Source organism: Vicugna pacos, chromosome 10 (assembly GCF_048564905.1).
Source record: "Vicugna pacos chromosome 10, VicPac4, whole genome shotgun sequence".
In the NCBI taxonomy this organism is placed as follows: Eukaryota; Metazoa; Chordata; class Mammalia; order Artiodactyla; family Camelidae; genus Vicugna; species Vicugna pacos.
The window spans coordinates 74,928,307-74,953,039 of NC_132996.1; the positions used below are offsets into that span (position 1 = coordinate 74,928,307).

The 24,733-nt window shown below is 59.8% G+C and overlaps 1 protein-coding gene across 3 annotated transcripts; it reads left to right on the forward strand.

The window, feature by feature from the left end:
* On the forward strand, positions 1 to 24,733 carry DEAF1 (DEAF1 transcription factor). 3 transcript variants are annotated; one of them, XR_012076882.1, is made up of 14 exons: positions 1 to 940; positions 3,251 to 3,348; positions 4,328 to 4,457; positions 4,756 to 4,902; positions 5,365 to 5,504; positions 5,896 to 5,961; positions 8,857 to 8,983; positions 9,704 to 9,832; positions 10,174 to 10,302; positions 11,895 to 12,142; positions 19,983 to 20,072; positions 21,721 to 22,202; positions 23,126 to 23,266; positions 23,505 to 24,733. XR_012076882.1 is itself a non-coding variant. In XM_072970616.1 (12 exons), exons 1-12 carry the CDS (start codon positions 652 to 654, stop codon positions 23,607 to 23,609), a joined length of 1,698 nt encoding a protein of 565 aa, XP_072826717.1. In that variant the 5' UTR covers positions 3 to 651; the 3' UTR covers positions 23,610 to 24,733. The 3 variants fall into 3 exon arrangements, 1 of the variants encoding a protein (XP_072826717.1); XR_012076881.1 differs by having other exon boundaries at positions 21,721 to 23,266; XM_072970616.1 differs by lacking the exons at positions 21,721 to 22,202; positions 23,126 to 23,266 and having other exon boundaries at positions 3 to 940.

A 24,733-nucleotide genomic window follows, 5' to 3' on the forward strand; every position in this document is an offset into this window, starting at 1 on the left:
CTCGACGGCGCCGCGTTTCGGGAGTTGCTTCCGAACTGTGGCCGAGGCCCGATTAGCCTGTCCGACAGCGCTCGGGCGCTTTCGGACAGGAGGAGGCGGAGAGCCGAGGCGCGTAAGGATCCGGGCTCGGGAGCGTTCGGCACCGCTCGGCTCCACCTCGGGAGGACTCGGCTCGTGCTGGCGGCGGGGGCGAACGGAGTCTGCGGCACCAGGTTCTCTTGGCCGGGTCACGCTGCGTCGGAAGCCGGCGAGAGTCGGCCTCACAGTTAGCTGGGGCCGCGGCCCGCGCGGCTTCATAGGCACTGAGGAGGGCTAGCGCAGAGCCTCTCGAAAACCCTCGTGCGGCCTCGGACCAATTCGGGCAGACTCGGCTCCGCACTTCGGACGACTTCGGCCCCCCTCGGTTCCGGGCTCTAGGCCTCGGCTCTGTGCGACTGGGCCGCTTCGTGCCGGTTCGGCCCCCGTTCGGGCGGCTTCGGCTCGGCCGCCGTCTTCGGGCGGACTCGGCTCGGCTCAGCTCGGCTCGGTTCGGGCGGCGCTCCTCTGGCAAGCTCGGCTCGGCTCGGCTCGGCTCGGCCCGCTCGGGCGGCCTCCTCGGGCGGCGCGCTTCGGGCCCCGTCCCGGCCTTCGGGCGGGCTCGGTGGAGTCCGGATGGAGGACTCGGACTCGGCCGCCAAGCAGCTGGGTCTGGCTGAAGCGGCGGCGGTGGCGGCCGCGGCCGCTGTGGCGGCGGCGGCCGCGGCCGCGGCGGGAGGAGAGGCAGAGGAGCCGGTGCTCAGCAGGGACGAGGACTCGGAGGAGGACGGAGACTCGGAGGCCGAGCGCGAGACGCGGCGGGTGACGGCCGTGGCGGTGATGGCCGCCGAGCCCGGGCACATGGACATGGGCGCCGAGGCCTTGCCTGGCCCCGACGAGGCCGCCGCGGCCGCCGCCTTCGCAGGCAAGTGCCGCTCGCCCGCGGTTCCCGCGCACCTGTCCGCGCCTGCCCCACACCTGCCCTGCGCACCTGCCCTGCACATTGGCCCCGCACGCGCACCTGCCCTGCACACGCCTGGCCGGCCAGCCCACCTCCTCCCCCTGCACATGCCTCTCACCTACCTTGTGTGCTCTGTGTTCCTGCACATCTGCCCCATGTGAGCATCCTGCACCCACCCTGCAGCACACGTGCTCCCTGAACCCTTCCCTGTGCCAGCCCAACCCCGTCCTTTCAGCAATCTGCGCTCCTTCCGGAACCTTCTCAGCACCTGCTTCTGGTCCTGCCTGTCCTTTCCTCCGTCTGTCCTGCCTGGGTGCTGGTGACACGAGGGTCAGACGTGGACCCTGCCCTGGAGGAGCCCAAGAGTGGGCGCATCTGGTCATACAGAATCCCAAGGGCCGGTGTAGATGTGAACTGAGCAGCGCTCACCCAACCTGGGAGGGCCACAGCCTCGGGGGAAGTGACCCCAGAGGTCAGCCCGGTGCTCCTCAGACCCCCTCCAGGTCTCTATCTGCCCCTCGTTTCCTTTTATGGAACGTCCCTTCCCGGGGACCACGGGGCTGCCGGCGCACCTTGTTCTTGCCGCACAGAACTTCATCAAGTTTTGTGACTCCCGCCCCAAAGCGATCTTTAGAGGCTGTGCCTCCCCAGGGTGCTGTCCGAAGGAGGTAGAGACTTTCCCAAGTGTTCCTCCCTTCCCTTTGGGGGCTCCTGAGGGCCCTCAGAGCTGGGTGCCAGAACCCTTGGAGAGTGTCCTAAGGCAGTTTTCCCCTCAGGAGCTTCATGGGTTTCAGGACTGGACAGCGGCGCTTCACAACCCTGCTGCTCCGGTGTTCATTCAGCCCTGTGCCAGCAGCCCAGGTCCCGCGCCGCCGGGTGCCTCTGGGTTAGCGTACCTGGTCTGCATGCGGTGTGTTCAGGATCTTTGCAGAAGGTGGGGGAGGCAGGCTCTGTAGCCCTTAGAGAGCTATATTTTCATTGTTAAACTCTGGTTAAACACTGAGATTTTGGACTGGGAGGTTTTTCTTCAGGTTTATGTCCTTTGCATGTATTTTCTGAACCCAAAAAAGAGACACCATTCATTGCAACACCAGAGAAATGTATCTACATCATGTGGGGGGTTTTGGCAAAATTTTATAGTTGTGTTTTTTTTTAAATTGAAGTTTATTTACAACGTTAGCTTCAGGCGTACAGCAAAGCGATTCAGTTATATGTAGACATACACACACGCATACATATATATAAACAGATTTTCAGGTTTTTTTCACTGCAGCTCATTACAAGATACTGAATGTAGTTCTTTGTGCTGTATAGTAGGTCCTTGTTATTTGTTTATCTTATATATGGTAGCGTGTATTTATTAATCCCAAACTCCTAATCTATCCCTCCCTTCTCCCCTCCACCCCCACCCCGTAACCACAGTTTGTTATCGTTGTGTTTTTCACACATGTTAAAACGGTTAAACTTTTTTGTATGAATTACTGAGGCCTGGTAAAGTCCAGGTGTAAGTAACCCAGCAGGACACGTTTGCTGAGCTGAGGCTGTCTCCTCTGGACAGACAGCTGCTTGTGACTGTCTGTCACTCTTTAGACTGAGAGTGTGTGTGTTTCCAGACAGACCCCCTCAGCACTGGGCTCCTGGGACACAGTGGAGACAGATGGGGAGCAGGTGTTTTTAGTGCAGGTTCGTGAGTGTGGGGTGGATGGAATGTGCAGGATTCTCTCTGTCAATTTGAGTACCTCCCACGTGCCAGAGACCGGCCTCAGCATGGGACATTCTAGAACGCTGTGCCACCCAAGGGGGCGTTTGCCGGGCAGTAGGCTGGTAGAGGAGGTGTGTGCAGACAGGAGGAGCGGGTCCTGTTTGGGGGTGACAGGTGGCTGAATGGTGGTGGGGGTGCAGCCCCCCTGTGCACAGATGCCGCTGATAGGGGCTGAGCTTGACGTGGTGCGGGTGGGGGGCAGGGAGGCACAGGCAGGTCTGATGAGTTTTTAAGGAGGAAGAGATCTGCGGCAGATGGGGGGGCAGGAGGAAAGCGGGGTATGGACATGAGCTTGTCTGGGGGCGGGCACACTGTGGGTTTTCATTGTGCACAGAAGGCTCTGCTGGGAGGGAGAGGCCTCTTTCTTGGAGGAGCCGAGTCATGTAGACTGAGGTCTGGAAACGTCAATTGAGCATTGTGTGGAAAGCATTAGGTCTCCCCCGCCGTGCGCTACCTGACCAGGACCCGCCATGAGGGGTCCGCCTGCGCTGAGTCAGGCCCCTGTGTTGTAGAGGTGACCACCGTAACTGTGGCCAACGTGGGCGCCTCTGCAGACAACGTCTTCACCACGTCGGTGGCCAACGCCGCCTCCTTGTCAGGACACGTGCTGGTAAGCTGGCCTGGAAGCACTTCCGCCTACCCCTTCACCGGCTTCTCCACAGACCTTGGGGGCGGGGGGTGGGGTGGTGGCCCTGGGTCCCTAGGAAGGGGAGGTGGAAGTGGTCTCTGTCTTTTTAGCCTTGATCACACACCTGGGACACTATACCCAAAAGCTGAGTTCTTATCGCTGGATGTGGACAGAAAGCTCACACGATTAAGTGTAATAGGGCAGGGTAGTGAAGGACTCTGGAGGGCAGACTTGAGAAACTCGGTTTATTCTCTCTGGTGTGAGGATGCCCTGCTGGTAGCCAGGCAGTGGGCTCCTGCCTGCAGCCGGCGTCCTTCCCCACGTCGCCTCAGTTAGTCGTGTTCTCTGACTGGGAGAGCATTAGAGCGTCCAGACCCCGCGTTTGGACAGAGTGCTTTGAGGTCTCTAGTCTACCCCAGGCTTGTCCGAGCGAAGCCTGGAGAGCTGACCAGCTGACGGGCCCAGGAGTGCACCTGGGGTGGCCAGCGTGGGGCTCGGCTCCAGCGGGGACAGGAGGGGGTCTGACTGGCCTGAAGGAAGCAGGCATGGTCAGGGCAGCCTCCAGCCCCCCGGAGAGGCGTGTGAGCAGCCCGGTTTTGGAGGCCCCAGCCTCTGGGGGTGACACGCACAGGACGGGGTCCTGGACCAGGCCTCGACTGTGGCTGTAGACTCGGCCTCTCAGAAAGTCTCCCTGTAGGCCCGTGACCTGGCGGGGGTGAGCCCGGGGGCACGCTGATTCCTTAACCTGGACAAGGGCTTGTGAGCGTTTGCTCAGGGCCGCGCAGACCTGGCGATGCCTCTTCTTGGCCTTGGCTCTGCGTGTGAGTTGTTCAGGGGAGCGAGGCATGGTGGGCCTCCCGGTGGTGATGTCAGCTAGAACCCCTGCAGGACCGCATCCCAGCACACAGGTGTCCTGCCTCCACTGTCCTTTGAGACAACTCCTGGGCGGTCTTTCCTGCAGTCGGGTAGGACAGCCCTTCAGATTGGGGACAGCCTGAACACCGAGAAGGCCACCCTGATCGTTGTGCACACGGACGGGAGCATCGTGGAGACTGCTGGGCTGAAGGCACCCGCTGCCCCCCTCACTCCAGGTACCACCCCGTGCGCCAGGGGCAAAACACTGCCAGGCGGAGTTTATTCTGGGGGAAGACTCGTTCACTTTGTGTGAATCTCATTTATCAGATTCTATTCAGTTTTAAGTAGGAAAAGGAAAATTTTCCAGGCAGAGAAGGCATTGCCCAGAGTCAGAGGAGACAGTGCAGCTGAGTTGGGATGGTCTGGGGACCACTGGGCCACCTGCTGCTAGAATCAAGCTGTGTTCACCGTGCTTACTATTGTTTTGGGGTGCGTTCTCTGTCTCTTCTTTTTAAAATGCTTTCTTTGCTCAAGGCCCCCAGTCTCCTCCGACTCCTCTGGCTCCCGGCCAAGAAAAGGGTGGAACCAAGTACAACTGGGACCCGTCGGTGTACGCCGGGGAGCTGCCGGTGCGGTGCCGGAACGTCAGCGGCACCCTCTACAAGAGCCGGCTGGGCTCCGGTGAGCAGCAGCCGTGGCCCTCGGGCTCTGCTGCCTGGGCTCAAGGCGTCCCTTCCTTTTGTGGCCCCCCACAATAAGTAGGGCCCAGCACGGCTGTAACGACACGTGAACCGGTTAAGAAAATGGGGGGTGGTGCATTGAGGAATGGTGGTGGCCGGGGCCTGGTGGGCAGGGCTGGGCCAAGTCCTCTGAGTTCCTGAGTCAGCTCAGTGACCCGGAGGCCCAGGTTCTGCAAGTAGGGCAGAGGCTGTGAGCGCCGTGTGCAACATGGACGAGCTCGTGGTGACCCTGGGTGGTGGGGGGAGATCGGCGGGCGACTGGAAGCAGGGCCCACAGATTCACTGTGGGGGCCACCAAGGGAGCGGATAGGGTGCACTAGTGGTTGTGGTCGGCTGTGGAAGAGGCAGGAGAGGGCAGCTGCGGGCCTGGCAGTTTTCTCCTGACACTCACGTGTGGTTGCAGGAGGCCGGGGCCGGTGCATCAAGCAGGGGGAGAATTGGTACAGCCCAACGGAGTTTGAAGCCATGGCAGGCAGGGCCAGCAGCAAGGACTGGAAGAGGAGCATCCGCTATGCGGGGCGGCCGCTGCAGTGCCTCATCCAGGTATGCAGGCCCCGGGGGGAGACCCCCACTCGCCCACCGTGAGACGGGCTGTGCCCCGCCTCCCTGGCATCCCAGGAGGGTGTTACTCGCACGGTGAGGCAAGGACTGGTGGGCAGCAATGATGGCTTCCGTCCGAGCATGAGAGTCAGACTTTAATGACGCGTGCTCATGAGCGAGACCCAGGAGGACAGGGACAGAGAGGCCTGCCCTGTTTGTGGTCCAGCCCACGGGGTGTTGGTGGGGAGTCCGCATGCTGCAGGAAGGAGCGGGGTTCTCGGGGAGATGGGCTGCCCTTCAGGGTGGGGGTGCGTGGTGGGACATGCTGGAGTATAGGGTCACGGCTCTCGCATGGGGCCGATTTCCTGACATTGCGAGACTTTCTGCTCTTCAGGACGGGATCCTGAACCCTCACGCGGCCTCCTGCACCTGCGCTGCCTGCTGTGACGACATGACCTTGGTGAGTGCAGGCTCCGCTCTGCTCTGGCATCCCCGCGGCACCGCTGCGGTCCTTACCTGTTCACTGTCTCCCCCTACCTAGTTCTGTTTTTCAGACGTTCCTCTGATGTGTGATGCTTCCAGTGGACCCCGGGGCTGGCCCCCGAGGGTTGCTCAGGAGCATGAAAGGGAACTTTCCTAAGTGATGGACAGTTCCTGTGATGTCACCATCTTAACCCCAAAAGCAAAGATGGTTTTTTTTAATGGTGACAACAAATGTACATGTCCTATTTTATGTTCCACACTTTTTAACATCGTGTTGTAAAAAACACCACCCTGGACTGTTCTGTGTACAGAGCTTTTAATGTGTTTTCAAATATTTATGCTAAATTCTTAAATGTTTAAAAAGTGAACTTTGATTAATTTTAGCACACATTGCCCGTGCAGCCTTCAGAGCGTGACGTTGGCGAGTGGCGCGTGGACCGCCAGCTGTGTGAGCTCTCCTTGTTGTTAGGTGTTATTTTTAAACGTTTTAAAATTAAGTAAGAATTGCTTAGTGAGGTTTTCTTTTTAAATTTTGATTACTCATCTGGTTAATTATCAGAAGATACAGAAAAAAACTGGAGAGACGTGCTCTTGAGTGGAAAAACTAAATATTCTTAAACTGTTCAGTTCACGTATAGATCATGTATAGATTCCTTCTAGTAGAATGACCAGTGGGATGTTTTTCTGAAAATAAAATAGCTGTAAAGGTTGCTTGGGAAAACCAGCAGGTGAGACCCTCAGAGATCTCACGAGGACAGAAGGAGCAGTAAGAGGGACTGGGTTCCACTGAGGGGGTGAGAGTGCATAGTGGATTGTTTACAGCCACTCCAAAACGCTGGGATCTCAGGTGTAAATCTGCTGAAACATGTACAGAGTATGTACGCTGAAAACTAGAAACCGCCAACGAAAGAAGTCAGAGAAGACGTGACTACACACTGTCCCTGGAGGGGGCCTCAGCGTAGTGAAGACGCTGGTTCTCCCCAAACTGGTGTGTGGTTAGCACAGTTCTCTTCAGAGGTCCAGCAGGATTTTGTAGCTGTCAACAAGCTGATTCTAAAATTCATGTCGGAACGAAAAGAAATAGGAGAGCAGGAGGGTGTAGGGAAAGAGGCTGAATCTGGGCTTGCAGAGTCGCCGTGTTTCCGTTGTCAAGACTGCATGATTCTGTGCAGGGAGACCTGCCCATCCAGGAGCAGGCCGGCTGTCCACACGAGTCCCCCGAGGGTCTCCCCAGTGCAGTGTGTGGGGATGGCTGGACATTCACAGGCGCAGAAACGATCCGTGACCTAAACTTGGCACTGTACATACAAACGAGTTCAAAATGGATCAGAGATCAAAATTTATCCAAAACATAAAACTCACAAAGTTTTAGAAGAAACCCAGGAAAATCTTTGTGTCCCGGGTTAGACCCAGGATTCCTTAGACCTGAAACAAAAGGCACAAGCCATAAGATAGCAACCTGGACACCCGGCTCCATCAGGCTTAGGAGTGTTGGCTTCCACGACAGGAACGGTGGTGTGGGCCCGCTCCCCAGAGGAGTAACCTTAACTGGTGAAAGTTACTAAAGAAAAAGCAACCATTTAAGGCGACTGGACGTTATCCTGGGGGCATACAACAGAAAAGACGTTTATGCAGGAAAATCTTCTGAGTCTGACGTTTGAGCCAGGACCTGCCCCTCCCCAGTCCCTCCAGCTCGGCGCAGCCGTGGTCCTGGCCCCAGCTCGCCCAACAGGGTGGCGGGCCCCGGGCCGTGAGCCCCGTCCCTGCAGCTCCGAGCAGAGAGGCTCAGCCAGCGACACCAGGGACCAGGGAAGGTGATGGCTGCGAGGAGCCCTCCTCGAAGATTTCCCTCAGGAGCCACCCGGTAAAGGCGCCTGAGACGACTGGCTCAGACGGCGGGGCCGCCTGTGTGTGGAGCACTTGGGAAGCGGACCAAGTGGAGCGCTGCCGGCCAAGTGGGCGCCTGGCCCCCCACAGCCACCGCCGGGAGCCCAGAGGGAGAGGGTCACCTGCACAGTTGCTACAACACATCACGTGAAGTGTCCAGGGCCCCCCCAAAATTCTGAGACGTGTAAAGAAACAGGTGTGTGAGCCGCACAGAGGAAGAGACGGGGCAGCGGACAGAGGCTTCCGAGAGCCTCCTGTGTCCAGAGAGCTGGAGGAGGGGCCCTGGGGACTCTGCGGGGCCAGAGCACCACAGTGGTGGCTGGCCTCAGAAGTTTCCTCACTGCAGGGGAGTCTGGCAGCCCCACCTGAGATCCAGGGCTCCCCCTGCAAGGACACTAATCCCATCAGGATGCCCCCCTCAAGACCTCATTGAACCTTTGTGGCTTTCTTACTCTGAATACCGCTGGGCCCGGGGACAGAGCCTCACATGTGAGTCTGGGGACACGGTGCTGGCCGCAGCAGAAGGTGGGGTGGCAGCATCTCCTCGTGGAGGACGCCAGCAGAGAGCGACCTCACAAGGAGCCCGGTGGGGGCTCTGGAAGCCGGGGCGAGCGTAGCGGGCTGGAAGTCCACCAGGGGACCCTGGTAGGTCTGGAGGGCAGCAGAGAGGGCCAGCGGGACGCCCCTTGCTTCCACCGCTTTCCCGCTGCCCCTGCCCCACCAGGCCCCGGGCCGGGGGCCAGTGTCTGCGGGCTCTCCCCTCCCTGTCTCCCAGGGCTCCCTGAAAGCACGATGTTGCCAGGAGTTGTCTGGGGCGGCAGCCCCCATGCGCTCTGTCCGGGAGGCCTTTCCTCTCGTCGTCAGGAGCTTGGGGCCACAGAGGGGTCGGGCCTCGGGCTGTAGCTCCGTCTTGAAGCCGGTCATGTGGTCAGGGCGGAGGGCCACACGCGGGTGTCCTCTCATCCTCCTTTGCCTCTCCCTGCAGAGCGGCCCGGTCCGGCTCTTTGTCCCCTACAAAAGGCGCAAGAGGGAAAGCGAGCTGCCCCCTGTGCCGGTCAAGAAGGACTCACCCAAGAACATCACCCTGCTCCCGGCCACTGCCGCCACCACCTGTGAGTGTTCGTGGAGCAGATCCCGAGACTGACGTGCTCTCCGCATGACGCTGCTTACACGCTGGGCACGCGGGCGGAGGGTGGTCAGCGGGGCCTGGTCTGTGTCCTCGGCTGCTGGCCTGTCCTCTGCCAGGAGACCACCTGTGGTGACCAGGAGCCGAGGACACGGGTCAGTGCAGCCTCCTGGCCCCATAGGGGGTTCCGGGGCCCCTGCTATGGGGACGGCTGACAAGGGTCCAGGAAGGGAAGGAGGAGGAGGAAACTTCTGCTCCTTGCTCCTCAGGTTGGGGGGTGGGGGAACTGGAGAAGCCGTCTCAGAGTCGTCAGAGTCAGTCCGGTCCTTAGAGCCCTTCCCGTGCTACCAGGCTGACCCCGCGGGTGGCAGGTGAGGGCCGCCCCGTGTCCTTGGCTGCTCGTAGGCCAAGACAAGACTGAGCCCCCGAAATGCCTTTTTGTCTTTAACTCTGAAGAAAATCTTTTTCTACTTCAAATTACAAGGCAGTTATGTTACCTTAAACTTTGTTTCTTGTTTTCTGCTGAGGCAGCACATCATGTGCTTGGAGTCCAGCAGCCTGAGCCATCGAGTGGAGTGGTCGGGCGTCCCTCATCCCCACAGGCACCAGGCACTGTCCCTGGGGGGTGGCTGGCCCTCCACGGTGTCTGAGACCCGCCTGGTGGGGTGCCGCCGGCCCTGCAGTGAAATTGCTTCTTCTCTTCCAGTCACCGTGACCCCCTCAGGCCAGATCACTACCTCCGGCGCGCTGACCTTTGACCGGGCGTCCACTGTGGAGGCCACCGCCGTCATCTCGGAGAGCCCAGCGCAGGGCGACGTCTTTGCCGGAGCCACAGGCACGTTGTCTTGGCGCCTGCGGGTCCGCCCACAGAGTTGGGGTTTGTGGGCAGCCTGGTCCCTCCAGTGGGGACCTTTCGTTGGCCTGGAGTGGTGGGCGGGGCAAGAGGGGACTGGATATGGAAGCGCGGGGCGCGGACGTCCGCTGTGTCCCTGTGTGCCCCCGTGGCCTCGTTAGGGGAGGGAAAGGGAGCAGGTGGAGCTGACTGGCACTGTGTGCGCTCCGCCCGGCGTTTCAGCCCGGAGCGCCCCTGCTGGCTGGCGCAGCTGCAGGGTCTTGAGCCGTGACACCTGCAGCCAGCAGCCGGTCACGGGCTGTCGCGTCCTCTTCTCTCGACAGTGCAAGAGGCGGGGGTGCAGCCCCCCTGCAGGGTCGGCCACCCGGAGCCGCACTACCCAGGCTACCAGGACAGCTGCCAGATCGCACCGTTCCCCGAGGCCGCGCTGCCAACCGCTCACCCCAAGATAGGTCAGTGTGGGCCAGCCCCCGCCCGGCATCCGCTCACAGCGGCTGCTTCTGGGGGGCCTTCCGGGCAAGGTGGGGCGTGCTGGGTTTTCAGATGGCAGCTGGCCGAGCCGGGCCCTGCTGGTGTTGGGAGCCCTGGGCTTCCCTGTGCTGTGAGACTGCCCCCGTGGTGACCAATGACCCGCTGAGCCCAGGGTTCTGCCGGGCTCTCACCAGACACCACGCTTTGGCCCGCCTCCCGTGAGGCGGCCTGGGCCCTCGCTGCTGGGTGAGCGGGCCCGGCGGGGCGTGTGTCTGCCTTGCGCCCGCCTGGCACCGCACAGGGACGTCGCCCTGCCTGTGCGTTTTGAGTTTGACTTGTCACTGGCCACGTGTTTTGGATACGTTTCTTGTCAGTTCACTGTTTTAAAGGGAGCATTGTAGTCCCAGCTGGTGGACGTTTGTGTTTTTCACATTTTTCATCAACACGGGTGAGGCCACAAGATAGGAACTCGTCCTTGTGCGTGTGAAGCGTTGCCTTCCCACTCTCATCTGCTTGCTTCCTTATTCTCTCCTTTGCTTTAAAACTCCCTCCGTCCTCGAAGCTCACCTCAGTTCTACCTCCTTCTCCGCACCGGAGGGGGCCCCTCGGCCAGGCCACGGCCTTGGGGACCCTGCTGTGGCCGGAGCCCGGCCCCTAGAAGGAGGGTCATCGCGCTGTGGTCAGCCTGTGCCCTGAGTGGGGCTTCTTGCATCGGCCAGTCTCATCCCACGGCTGCTTTCTGGCTCATCTCTCATGTCAGCATGGACTCGTGGGTCCCTGTCTTACTCAGGGCATTGGAACTTGCTGTGATGATCTGTGTGCAGCGGCCCCAGATTTGGCCAGCGGGAGTCCTGAGCTGCCCTGTCACGCTGGCCTCTCCTTAGTGTCCGGCCCAGCGAGGGTTGGTGGTGTAATTCCTCCCAGATCCTGACCCTGTCAGTGGGGAATGAGGTTCACGGCTGAGTCTGGCCCTGGCCACAGTGGGTCTGTGCGTCCTGTGTGGCCCACGTCCGGTGGCCTCGCGCTGGGAGCCTGAAGCCGGCCTAGGTGGAGCATTTACACCAGGGAATCGGCAGACGTGATCGGATTCTCTCCTGGAGGTTGAATGTTAGACACCCGACAGCACAGCCCTGGGTGCGCTCGGGCCACAGGGCGTCTCTGCCCCCAGGCCCCTCCAGGGACGGAGGTGGGCACTGTGCGCGCACCTCCGCATGGGGGTCCCCGTCCTGCCCCTTCTGGGTCCCTTCCGCGTCTTCTTGACTTCCTTCGTCTTCTCCGGCCTCCCAGCATCCCTCATCCATCCCCTGTGACCTCAGGCATCCGGAAGGCTTTCTGCGTGAGCAGAAATGAAACCAGGAGATTTCACTCTGTCTGGTTCATGATTATGCGATTTAACCAGGACCCCTAGCCGGCCCTGCTCTCTCGCTGGCTCTGCGAGTCCGCGGTCACCCTGTACAGGGCAGGACTTGTCGCAGCCTCCCCACCGCCCTGCTCTCCCACATTTGATGGGCACCTGGGAGCCAGGAAACCTGTTAGTTAACTTCCTGCTTTACTTTGCTTCCAAACGTTCTAGTGTTGACCTCCCTGCCGGCCCTGGCGGTGCCACCCTCCACCCCCACCAAAGCCGTCTCTCCCACGGTGGTTGGCGGGCTGGAGATGTCAGAGCAGCGGAGCTGGCTGTACCTGGAGGAGATGGTCAATTCCTTGCTCAACACGGCGCAGCAGCTGAAGACGCTATTTGAACAAGCCAAGCAGGCCAGCTCCTACCGAGAGGCTGCCGTGGCCCAGGCCCGCGTTCAGGCTGACGCGGAGCGGAAAGAGGTACTGTGAGACCCGTGAGTCTGTGGCTGGCCGCTTCCGTGTGCAGCTCACGGAGCCCACCCCGCCTTTCTGGGGGAGAGGGTTCTGAGGATCGTTTGCAGACTGGCTTCTCTGGGAGACGAGGGACGGCTGTTACAGTTATAAGATTGACTTGTTTCAGAAGGAGAAACCTGGCGGGTGGGGGTGGAGCTCGGGGGTGGAGCACGCACTGGGTGTGCACGAGGTCCTGGCTTCAATCCCTAGTGCCTCCATTAAGGGGAAAAAAATAAGAAGAAAAAGAAATTATTAAAAAAAAAAAAACTTACGTGTTCCAGCCCTTGTTTTCGAACGTTCACCTAGACTTTCAGGTTTTCGTCCCCCAGTGAAAACGGGTCTTTATTAAGTTTGGAGAAACATCCTCTGGGGCGTGCTTGGGCAGCTGCGGGGCAGATGGGCGTCTTCCTGTTCCCAGCGCCCTGCAGTAGCCCTCTCCGCCCCCATCTTGCTACCCCGTGGACACTGTCTCCTTGGCCCTGAGTCTTCCGCTTCCTGCAGCCCAGGGTCTCTCAGCCCCATCTGGAGCACAGTCTTAGGTCCTGCAGGCTCCAGTCTGCCAGGTGCCCCAGGGCGTGGGTGGGGAGTTTCAGGCCTGGGGCGAGAGGAGGGCTCAGGGCTGTCCGCTGGGCTCAGAGACCTCGCCAGGGGGAGGCTGGGAGCCCGGGGACGGATGCTGTGTGTTTTCAGTCTCCTTACTCAGTTACAGTAACTGTGGACTTGGTTTGTAAATAAGTCAGGTTGACTTTTTCCAGCAAATCCACATAAGAAAAATTTGTATTCATTCCTACTTTGTATAGATCAGGAGAAAGGAGAGTTTTTCAGGTTCTTGATTTTCTAAATGAGTTCTTAATGTGCAATTAATTTGTTTTCAAGGAAGAAATACGTTGCTGCTTGTCCTGCAGAAAGAAGCGATTTAAAAATACATTTGGAAAAAGTGTGATTCCCCACCAGCGCGTCCTTAGTGCTGAGTTTTACAGCAAAGGGGAAAAGCACAGGGCGAACAAGAAGCAGAAAGTCTGAGGTCTCTTTGCCCGAGATGGTGGCTGTTAGTGTCTGCAAATACTCGAGGATTTTCTGGACCTCTTCCTGCTTTCTGCTTTATCCTGCTCGGGCGGGAGCGTGCATTTCCGTTACCTCCAGGTTGCTGAGACGCAGTCTGTGCTCCTCCCCGGGCGCTGGGGAGGGACGCTGTCCTGTGACGCCACCGCTGCCGAGGTGGGAGCCGCCTCCTTCTCTCGCGTGCAGGAGGCCTGCCTTCCGCGTTCCTGGCGTGGCGGTCCCTCCGCTGCTCCCGAGGTGCCCCCTCACCTTCCCCGCGCAGGCGGGTGTCGGTCCAGCACCTTGAAGGGGCCCTTCCCACGCGAAGGCAGCCGTCGCCCACACTCTCCTCCCGCCGGCTGCGCTCCCAGGTCTTTGTCTTTGGGGTCAGTGGCGTGGCTGGTGTGGTTTTCTTCCTGTTGAAGCTTCTGGGGTCTCTGATGATCTCGGGCTGTGGGCTTCACGTCAGTCAGGTGCGGTGAGTCAGGCAGGCTTGGCAATGACTGTGGAGAAGACATCCCTGGGAGATAGGAGGCACCTGGGGGGTCCAGCGTTGAGGGAGCAGGGCCACACCGGGGGCAGGGAGAGCAGGATGAGGGCGGCTGGTGGGCCCCGGGACACCCTGGTTGTCGGGCCCTGACCTGCGGTGGTGGGGTTGTGGCGGGGGCTCTGGGCGGTCACCCAGCAGGGCTCCCTCCAGCGTCGGGGTGCCTCGGGCATCCCATACAGGGCCTAGAGGGACGCGGTTAACAGCAGGGGTGCGCCTGTGGTCCCGAGGTTGGCTTTCAGCAGCTGGGGAGTTTCCGTCATTGTGTTTGTGAACGTTCTTAATGCCCGTCTCCCTGCCCGCTCCTTCAGTTGCGGCAACCACGTGTGTGGGGCTCTGCTGGGTGCTGTGGGTCAGGAGACTCCGGCCTGTTTTGTTTTCCGGTTGGCGAGTTTCTGCCACCCCTGCTCCAGGCTCGCGGCGGCCGCTGCTGTCCGTCCCCCTGGGCCCACCCGGAGGCTCCTCGTGTTGGTCGCTGTGCTTCCTGGTTTAGAATCTCTCTGGTTCTCGCAACATCCTAAGTCTAGCCAGGAGCTGGAAGCTGGAGAGCAGACGGGATCAAGGAACAGCTGCAGGGCACGGGGAGCCCGGGCGCCTCGGCCTGGGCCGTTCCCGGGAGGAGCGCAGGGAAGGGTCCCGCGCCAAGGCTGGTGTAGGACCTTGTTCTCAGGGTGTCAGAGACGTTTGCTGCAGTTTCCAGGCAGACAAAAGGCAGCCGTCTTGGTGTAGCTGGGGGGCAGGCTGTCGGGAGCTGGTCACCCACAGCCTGGTCTGGGAGGTGAGCCGGGCAGGACGCCCTCGGAACACAGGGGCTCTGGCTTCTGTGCTGAAAGGGCTGTGGAAAGGTTGTGGCCAGACTAAGGCTGCGGGTTTGCAGAGGGACAGCGACCCGGGTTGTGGGCAGTTGTCCCGGAGTGTCCTGCGCCCACAGGGCCCGGCCTCCGCTGCAGACGCGCTGGAGAGGAGCGGTGTCTGAGGGGCCTGGTCCCAGGGACACCATCAGGGGCTCCAGTCACCGGGAGGCTGTGACGTGGAACCTGCAGGCTTCTTTCCTGTAGTTTGCGTTACTCCACTCGCACCCCCAGCGGGCTGCTCGGCGGGGTGGCCTTTGCCTCTGGCCACTGACCATCCTCGTGACAGTGCCCCGAACCCCTCAGCCAGCTTGTCACTGTCAGCTCCAGATGCCCAGTTCTGCTTTCGCTCTCCTGTCACCTCTGGGTGTTCGTGGGCCTTTTCTCTTTCTCCGGGCAGGGACTCTGAGTTCCGTGGGGTCCTGGGAAGTGCTGGGCGGGTTCTCAGAGGTGGTTGAGCCCCCTGCTGGTCTCCAGCACATCGTTAGGGCAGGCAGTGTCTGCGTTGGGGCGGGTGGGGCTGACTGGGTTTTACCAGCAGCCCAGGAGTTTGCCGCCCATCGAGCCCACCGGGTGGGACAGCAGGGCCCCCACCTCGGCCTGTGTTCCTGCTGGAGGTTCTTTCCTGGGTGCCGGCTCCTGCACGGGCTGTGCACTTCTCCCCTTGGCTTCCAGACACTCTGCCCCAGCAGCCCAGGTGACCACAGCCTCTGGCTGGAGCTGTGTCCGCACACACCTCGTGGGCCGGGGAGGCCCTGGAGGAAAGGCTGCCCACGCCTGCCTCGGCCTTTCCCCCTCCCTCAGGACTCAATCCCCCACCCCCATTCCTGCTGCTTTAGTTGCCGTCAGGCCCTCAGGTCGCGTCTCCAGGTCCATGGTGTGTCTGCGAGGGGTTCCGCCCTGCACGAGCTGCTGTGTGTCACTGGGCGGCAGCCGAGTTCACCCTCTGTTTTGATGGCTGCGTGGCACGTGTGTGTGAAACAAAGGTAGTCTTGGGCCCGTCTGAAACCAATTTTTTTTTTAACAGAAGGACTGGGGATTGAACCCAGGACTTTGCGTGCTAAGCACACAGTCTACCACTGCACTGAGCTACACCCTCCCTCGTGAAACTGATTTCTTAATAATTGAATTTCTATGTATTTCATGTTCCTAAGTATCTTACCAGTCCTGTTTTTAAAATACTTAATCACATCTGGTTTTTGTTGTTACAACCGTCTTGATTGTCTTTGTGTTTTCACATATTTCTGATCATATACTCTAGAAAAATCCCCAATGTGCAAAATGAAAGAGCATTTTTTTCTTCATTGAAATATAGTTACATGTACAAAACTCACCCTTTCCAGTAGTTCCCACCATCTTCACAAACTTGTACAACTGTCGCCACCACCTAATCCAAGATGAGCTCATTTCCCCACAAGAAACCTGGGCCCACCTGCTGTCTCCACGGGTTTGCCTGTTCTGGGCGTTTCTTGGAAATGGACTCACACAACACGTGGCCTTTTGTGAAAGCCGACTTCTTTCACTGAGCAGAATGTTTTCAAGGAACGTGCGCGTTGCAGAATGTGTCAGAATTCCGTCCCTTTCTACAGCTAAGTCACACTCAGCACACCACATCCTGCTCTTTGTGGCAGCAGTTGGTCACGCAGGAGGGGCCTGCTGGGGCCACAGCAGCTCCAGTTTCACTCTCTGGGGAGCCGCAGCCCTCTTACACCCGTGGCCTGTGGGCCATGTCCGGTCCCCCTATGTCCTCACCAGCACCGCAGACCCTGGCCTTCGTGCTTGGAGCCATCGCTGCGTCCTGGACAGGGCTAGGCACGCTCTCTCTCAACCGACGCTGCTGGGATTGCGCGTTTGGGGAAACGCTGTGCCCCCCCCCCGCCCACCTCGGGCCGCTTGGCCTCCTGGCTGCCTGGAGCCTCTGGGCCTCTCCCTCCTGGGAGACCGGGTGGAAGGCCGGATGGGTGCTCTGGGTCCGGGTGGCGCCGACCGCACAGAAATCTGACTTCACCCCAGCAAGGAAGTGAAAGAGAGAAGTATTTTTAACTTTCAGTTTTACATGTTTCATTAGTTTTTGTGGATGTTTCTTTCACAGAATAAAGTTACAAGTGAGTGAGACACACTTCCTCCTGTCTGTTAAAACTCTCAGGTGACAGATGGAAAGAGGAGGAGAAAGCGCAGACGGGCGCGCAGGGGCCTCGCCTTCACCTTGCTGGTCGCGCGGTCACTGTCGGGCACGGAGCCCCCGCGTGCCTTGATTTTCCCGAGGGAATAGTTCTTGGTCACTGTCAGGTTTGGCCCAGGTCTGGTCCAGAGGCTGAGCTCCTGTTGTGCAGAACCCTGGTCCCAGCAGGACAGGCTGTGTGTTGCCTCAGCCGGGCCTCTGATGCGGCCGCATTGGTGCGGCGCCCCCACCTGCCGAAGGCTGGGCTTTGCGTTGGGTTTTGTTTCTGATTTTACGTGTTCTGAGACGGAGATGGGACACGTGATCCCTTTGCCCTCAGAGTCCCTGCTGGGGGAGAGCGCTGAGCCCGTCAGGGAGAGCCTCCGGGGCTCTTACACGCGTGCCTGTCCCTTCTCTGGAGCGGTCGGAGACGGGCCGCTGCCCCGTGACTCTCCTGGGCGCTGGGTACGTAGCCCAGAGGGAGCCCGGTGTCTGTGCTGGTGGCGGGGGCTCCGTGGGCGACGAGGTTCCGCTGCGAACCTTCAGATGTGGGTTAACTGTGTTCAGCGCTGAGTGTTGTTTCCCATTTTAAGGGGGTGAGGGTCTGATCTCAGCGGCCCTGTGGTGACGCATCACCCGCACCTGGGTTCTTGGCAAACGGACTCTTGAGCTGGACGGTGGTTCTTTGGAGGGTCTGTTCTCTGGTGCCTCGTGGGGGCTCTGGGTGCTGCTCAAGGGAGGGGTCACGGGGGAGGGGACCCGAGTCATGTCCCTGAAGCATGGCGGTTGTGGGGCCGGGGGGAGTGGCCATGGGCTGCGGAGGGCGCTGGGGGCGCTCCACAGGGGTTGCCGGGGGAGGGGCGCTGCCCCCGGGGGTGTCCAAGAGGCTCCTGCTTGGACTGACCGCCCACTGCCTCTTCCTCGGTGGGGCCGATGGGGGGACCCATGGGTGAGGCTGCAGGAGCTCGAGGAGGTGGGGTACCCCCTGCCCCCCACCCCCGTGTCAGGATGCAGGTGCTCACAGCCAGGGCTGCCTGCTTTGACGTTTTATTTGGAATTTCTTAAAAAATCAAGTTCTAGGCCAGGTGAAACTAAGGAGATTTTGCCAGTTTGACCAGTGGGGCATTTTCATTGCGTGTGTAATTAGCTCAGCAGAGATTAAACCGGGCAGGCAGCCACATGCCCCTCCCTCAAGGGCAAGGTGTCCAGAGAGCCAGCCACATGGCCACGGGGCTCTGCCAGTGGGGCTGGGGGAGGGGCGCTGGGGCTGGCCTCTCAGGCTGTAGCCAGCTTCTTAACCCCCTTTCCCTGAGGCGAGTGCGGCTCTGATGTGCAGGAAGGCTGGAGTCCGCGGGCACAGTTCTCAGGCCTGGAGGCTGCCGTTGGGACCAGGGCACTGGCAGGTCAGTCCTGCATGCAGATGTGCCTCCTGGCCGAGCCCCACCACGGGGGGGGGGCGCTTTCTGGTTTCTCTCTTGTAAGCCACTCCCGCAGTGGGCTCATCTCCCCCCAGGCCCGGGGTGGGGGCAGGTCAGAGGCTGCGCTCCGTGAAGTGACTTCCCTTCCACACTTGGTCACGAGCTCGTCCGCCCTGGGTGCGGCAGGGGCGCATCTAGGTGTGTGTCTGGAATTCTTCTGCATGAGGGGGACAGTACAGCTCAGTGGTCGAGTGTGTGCTTAGCGTGCACGAGGTCCTGGGTTCCATCCTCAGTACCTCCATTAAAACTTTCTTTTCAAAAGACAGACGCGTGACTGTTTCAGACTTGGGCTGCTACTGGACGCGACCACGCATTTTGCTCACGTCGTTGTGTCTTTGGTGGCTGGGAGCTCCCTCGCTTGCTCCCCCTTCAGTGCCCCAGCTCTGGACTCAACCGTTTCTCCAAGGAGCCTGGTTCCTTTCCTGGAGGATGGTCTTAGGCCCTCTTGGCCGACAGCGGGGAGACGTGCGGGTCCTGACGGGTGTGGGCAGACGCAGCTGAGGGTTTCTGTACCGTCTCCCTCTGAACATAACTGACGGAGGTCGTGCTGATGTGTCTGACTCGAACCCCGGGCTCCTGGTTACTTCTGGTGAAGAAATCATTTTCCCAAGGGGATGTGTTGGGAAGGCCCAAAGGGTTGAAAGTACTTACTACACGAGGGCCCATGAGGTCTGTCCGTGACGCAGGCCTTTGGTTCAGTTCAGAGGCACTCACTGAGCACGAGCTGTCCCCAGATCCAAGCTGGGGGCCAGGGCAGCACGTGCTCTGGGGGGTGGGGGACGGGAGGGGCCCTGAGGACGAGGCGGGGGCCCTCGAGCTGCACGGGCAGGGCCAGGGTCCCGGGGCCTCTCACCCAGCCCCAGCCCTGCCCCACCCATGGCGCAGGTGGGATCTGTGAACCCTTTGCTCTCCCAGGAGGACTTTCTCTGTGTGGTTACAGACTTTGTTTCCTTCTTCAAGTACTTCATCATCTAAGGGAGAGGTGGGGGGTGAGCTCAGTTCGCACCTCAGGCCCCATCCTAAGGCTCGTTCTCCAGAAGGAAGCGAGTGCACATGGGGGGCTGTGTGAGCAGACAGACAGCACTGGGCAATGCTGTGGAAGAAGGAAGCTGAAGTTCCGAACAGAAACCAGGGAGCAGTGCGCTGCTTTGCGCATCCAAGTGGAATAGCGGTGGGGGACCGCACGCAGGCCTGTCTGACTCATCTGTGCGTGGGTCATATGCTCCCCAGTGACGGGGGCCCATGCTGGCGTCCGCCTGCACACCCCATCCTTGGTGTCTTCGGTAGGCATCCCCGAGGTCCTGGGCGGGTATGCTGACTTGCTGTCCCGGCTGGTCCAAGTGGGGCCGCGTGGATGGGCTCGGGGTGGTGGCCAGGGTGCAGGCTGTGGAGCCGCCTGGCCAGTCTGGTTCCAGGGCCAGGACATGCTACTGATGCCTGACAATCCATTCTTCCTAAGTTTGGTTTATACACTTTCCTGGCAGAAGTGAAATTCCTCGGCATTTGGAGAAGGGTGTGCGCTGCTGTGATGCAGGGCCCGTGTCCCTCCCGTGAGCATAGACCCTGCACAGGACCAGGGAGCTGATTCCAGGGGTCGCGGGAATGTGCATCTGGGCGTGAGGGCAGGGACACGTGTCAGAGGCCTCCGGGGCTCCTTGATCCCTTGGCGCTGCAGGGACCATGGGCAGAGGCGTCCCCACGGCACTGACGGCCCCGTGTCCTCTTGCAGCAGTCCTGCGTCAACTGCGGCCGGGAGGCCATGAGCGAGTGCACCGGCTGCCACAAGGTCAACTACTGCTCCACCTTCTGCCAGAGGAAGGTAGGCCCCCGCGACCCTCCTCCCCCGCTCCACCCATTCCCACGGCGCGGCATCCGCCGTGGCTCGGGTCCAGGCCAAGCCCGGCGGAGCCCCACGGGGCGGGTGCCGTGGCCGGGCAAGGCCCAGAGCCTGCTGCCCAGGGCTTTGACCTCGTCCCAGCCCCTGCGTCTGGGACACCTCGTCGTGGTCCTGGCAGCGGGCAGGATTGCGCTTGTCCGTCTTAGTCTCTGCTGTTCGCCCTTTGATCCTGAGAGTTCAGGATGCTTTCTAGCGCAGCGGCCACCAGCTCCAGTTAGACCTTCCCTCAGCCTCGCTCGGAGCGAGGGCCAAGTGGCGGACTGTAGCCCCAGGGTTTATTCTGTCTCCTTTGTGCCGGTTTGAAACTGTGCACAGTGAACAAAGGTACCACTAGGGTACCGAGCCGTCACACATCCCGTCACCGGTGTCGGCACTGGCACTGCCTCTGCGCCTGCGGGAAAGCTGGTCCCCTGCTGGGGCGCCATCTCAGCCCCCCGTTCTCAGCGGGGTCCCGGGCAGGACAGGGTGTCCGGGACCGGGCACATTTCACCCCAACTCTGTGGGGGCCGCCGGGGGAGGAAGCGTGTCCTTACTTCCTGCGGGACCCGCCCTGAGGGGGATGGCGAGAGCTCTCAGGGGCGTCTGTGGGGCAAGACCCGCCTCCCAGCTTTGCCCGTGAGCCCTGGCCTGTGTCCGGGGACCAGAGGCTTGGAGATGGAACCATGGGTCTGCTTCCCCTGAGGGTTGTCGACGTGGGTGGCTGTGCCACTGCACTTAGGGGCCCCGGGCGGTGGGAGCCGGGGAGGCTCTGTGCTGCCTGGTGATCTGGGAGGGCGGTGGGTCTGTGAACTGTCCCTGAGTTTGAACCATCGCAGGAAGACTCACGGGTCTGTTTCCTGGTGGAATCGTCTCCGCCAGGTGCGTTTTGTCTGAGCGCGGCCCCCAGTCGCTGGGTCTCTTGCCGTGAGTTGGGAGAAGAAGGTTCTGTTTCTTCCTTTGGTTGTGTCAGGTTTGTCCTCCTTCGACTGCTGCCCCAACAAACACATAGGCTCTGCTTTTATTTACAAAAATCGATGTGCAGTGGATTTCAAAACCATACTTTTCATGTGGGATCCAACAAGAACGGTACGTAGGACCCGAGGGGACTTCAGCCCCCAGATACCGGTAGTAAACGGTGACACTGGCTTCACATTTCGCAGCCTGCCCGCCACGCCGCCTCCGTGATTCCCTCTGCTCTGGGAAGCCTTGGAAGTAGTTCACATCACTTATCTTTTCACAAGTTGGGCAAGGGCCGTGAATTGTTTTGGTTTTTGAGCTGCAGACTGTATTTCCTTTCCAGACCCCACAGGAGGGGTGTGTGTGTGTTTTACGTCTTTGCTGAGGCAAAATCTACATACCATAAACCCACTAAACATAAGGCGCAATCTGTGATTCTTGGTAAGTTTGCAGTTGTGCAAACGTCGCAGTCCAGTGTTAGACCTTTCCCTCCCTCCAGCAGAGCCCCCGGGCCCACACTCCCAGCCATTGGCAGCCACGAAAATGCTTTCTCTGTCCGCTTGCTTTTTCTGGATGTTTCATGTAACAGGAGCCATGGAGCATGCGGTCCCCTGCATCTGGCTTCCTCTGTCAGTGTTTCTCCAGGGTTCGTCCGTGTGGAGCCTGGGCGCAGCTGAGAACTCACGGTGTGGCCGGGCCTAGTCCTCCCGTTCACAGCTGGTGGACATCTGAGGGGTCTCTGCCGTAGGACTGTTGGGAACATTCACGGACGAGTTCTGGGGTGGATATAGGTTTTTGTTTGTCTTGGCTGGACACCTAGCAGTGGATTTCACTTTCTTAAGGACCCCCTTCCCCGCAGTGAGGATGGGACGGTCCGTGCGCCCCCGTCCACTGCACCTGCCCGTCTCTGGCCAGAGCTCTCGGGTGGGTGTGGCACCGTGGCACAGTGAGCGTGGCTGCATTTCCCTGGTGACCAGCCGTGCTGAGCATGGTTCGCGTGCTTGTTGGCAGCTGAATATCCTTCAGGGGAAGCGTCGGTTCAAATCTTCTGCCCATTTTTGGATTGGATTGCTTCTCTCCTTGTCAAGTACGGAGAATTGTGTGTGTATTCTGGATGTAAGTGCTTTATCAGAATGTGATTTGCAAATAATTTCTCCCACTCTGTGACTTGTCTATTTCTTAATAGTGTCACTTGCAGGGCAAAAGTTGTTTTAATTTCGATGGAGTCTAGTTTATAAAGAAAAAGGTTTTAACTTAGATCACACTGCTGGTGTCCGACCTCATACCCTTTGCCTGACTCAGGGCCGGGAGGCGCCTGCTCTCTTCTGGAACATGTATCATTTGAGCTCTCATTTTTACGGGTAATACTGAGTTGATTTTTATGTGCGGTGTGAAACACTGTAAACTTGAGACTTGCATGTGTGAAATTTTACACACTGTATGGATTTACATAGTCTGTTTCCAGACAATTTTCAAATTAAAAATTTACTTCTGTAGCACTCAGGCGTCCCTCGTGTTGCCAAGCTTCCCGGGCATTGGTGTTTTCACAGACTGAAGGCCTGTGCCAGCCCTGTGCCAGCCCTGTGCCATCAGGCGGTGGTCAGCATTTCTAGCAGTGGGCTGTTTTTGAATGAAGGTCTGTACAGTGATTGTTTTAGACCCACGCTGTTGCACACGTGACAGACTTCAGTGTCGTATAACACCTTTTATCAGCCCCGGGAAACCCAAAAACTCACGTGACTTGTTTTATTGTAATATTCACTTTATTCTGGAACTGAACCCATGGTCTCTCCCAGGTATGCCTGTCATGATCTCAAATTTTACTTTATTGTAAAAGTAAGGCACACTTACTATAGAAAACTTAAAAAACACAGAACAGCACAAAGGTACCCAGGAAATCTCCCTGTCAGCATTTGGATGCACTGTTTCCGTTCTTGTGTGTGTGTGTGTCTTGTCATTTTTTGTCAAACCCTAACCTCGCCATTGGGCCTCCAGAGCCCTGGTCCTGGAGCTCCGCTCCGATTCCCACCTGTGAACAGGTGACAGCAGCTCCTGCCCTGACAGGGGTGGGGGGCGTCCTCCCCAAGCTTCCTGGGGCCACAGCCGCCCGCCCCTCTGTGGACACCTGGCGGCTCCAGCTTCGAGGCAGGCAGCCACCTCGGCCACCAGCATCCCTGCAGGTGCGGTGACTGTGTTTCGGTCCCTGAGAGGGAACGGCAGGGTCAGAGCGTGGCCATGTTTCAGGGCTCATCCTGGTTGTTGCCTCTTGGGCTGGTCCCTTCAACACTAGGGAGGTGTGGGAGGCACTGGGCTCGGAGTCCAGCCACGGGGGGTTGGGCGCACCTGCGTGGGGGCCCCGCTCAGGCCCTGCCCTGGAGGTAGCAGCTCCTGTGACCCGGGGTCTGTCCTTCCTTTCAGGACTGGAAGGACCACCAGCACATGTGTGGTCAGTCGGCTGCTGTCACTGTCCAGGGGGACGAGGTCCACGTCGCCGAGGGTGTGATGGAGAAGGTTACGGTGTAAGGGCTGCGGGCCTGGCACAGGAAGGACCCCAGGATGGCAGGGATGCTGAGAAGGAGGAGAAGAAACTTGCTGGCCAAGTTGTTAGCGGACACTGAGTGACCGGCGCCCTTGGAAGTGGACGCCTGCTGCCAGCCCCGAGGAAGGGCGGAGCGCGGCCTCTCCGGTGCGGCCGGTGGACGCCGCTCACGGTGCTGTTTTTATCCCCTGGATCATGAGCATCTGGTCTTCCCTACGGTGTGTGGTGTCCTGTAACACGCGTGTACATATGTGTCTGTCAATAAAGTTGATGCCCCGCACCCACCCGGGTGGCGGCTCCAGCTCCCACCCCTGATGCTGGGTGGGGGCTCGCTTTCACTGGCCTGATTGCGCAGCTCGGACGCCGGACTCGGAATGTGCATTGCCCACTGGGTCAGGCAAGGCCGGCCTGCAGCCCTCCATCCATCGAGGAGCTGGGGGGCGGGGCACTGCCCCCACACCAGGATCCCTCAGGCCTGGAGCCGCCAGCCGGGACAGCCGAGCCCCCGTGCAGTCTCTGGGTGACGCGGTGTCTGGACCTGCGGCCTCCCTGGCGGGGCTGGAGTGTAACCCGGATGAGGCGCCTCCTCCCCTCTGCGCCTGAGACCCCGGCCCCTCCCAGCTGCGCAGGCCATCCCGGGAACCCAGGTTTCCAGGAGAGCCCTAGGCCTGCGTCACTGGATCTGTGCCCGGAGGGCGTCGGGGGAGAAGGCCGAGGCTCCGAGCAGCGGAAAGACCCCTCGAGGGCAGCCTGACGCAGCCCCGCTGTTCAGACTAATTCACAGACTTGAACTGACTAACTGACGCCGCCTCTGCGGCACTGTCTGCCACGTTGATACCACTACGGAGTGGAAAGATTCCCCCAGCTCTGCTTCCAGAAGGTTCTTCTGAGTCCATAGCCCGTGGACACTTGCTCTGGGGACACTGGCACCCGGTAAGCCGAGGGGGTGGCTGAAGACCCAGCAGGACATGGGTGTGAGCTCAGGAGCCCATCCCCCCGGCCGAGCCTGGCACTCCAGGAGCCCCGCTGCCTCGTTCCAGGCGGCTCTGTGGATGAAGTGGGGTTGCTTGGGTTTCCTTCGTGTAACAAGTGCTTGTGACGCCCCCGT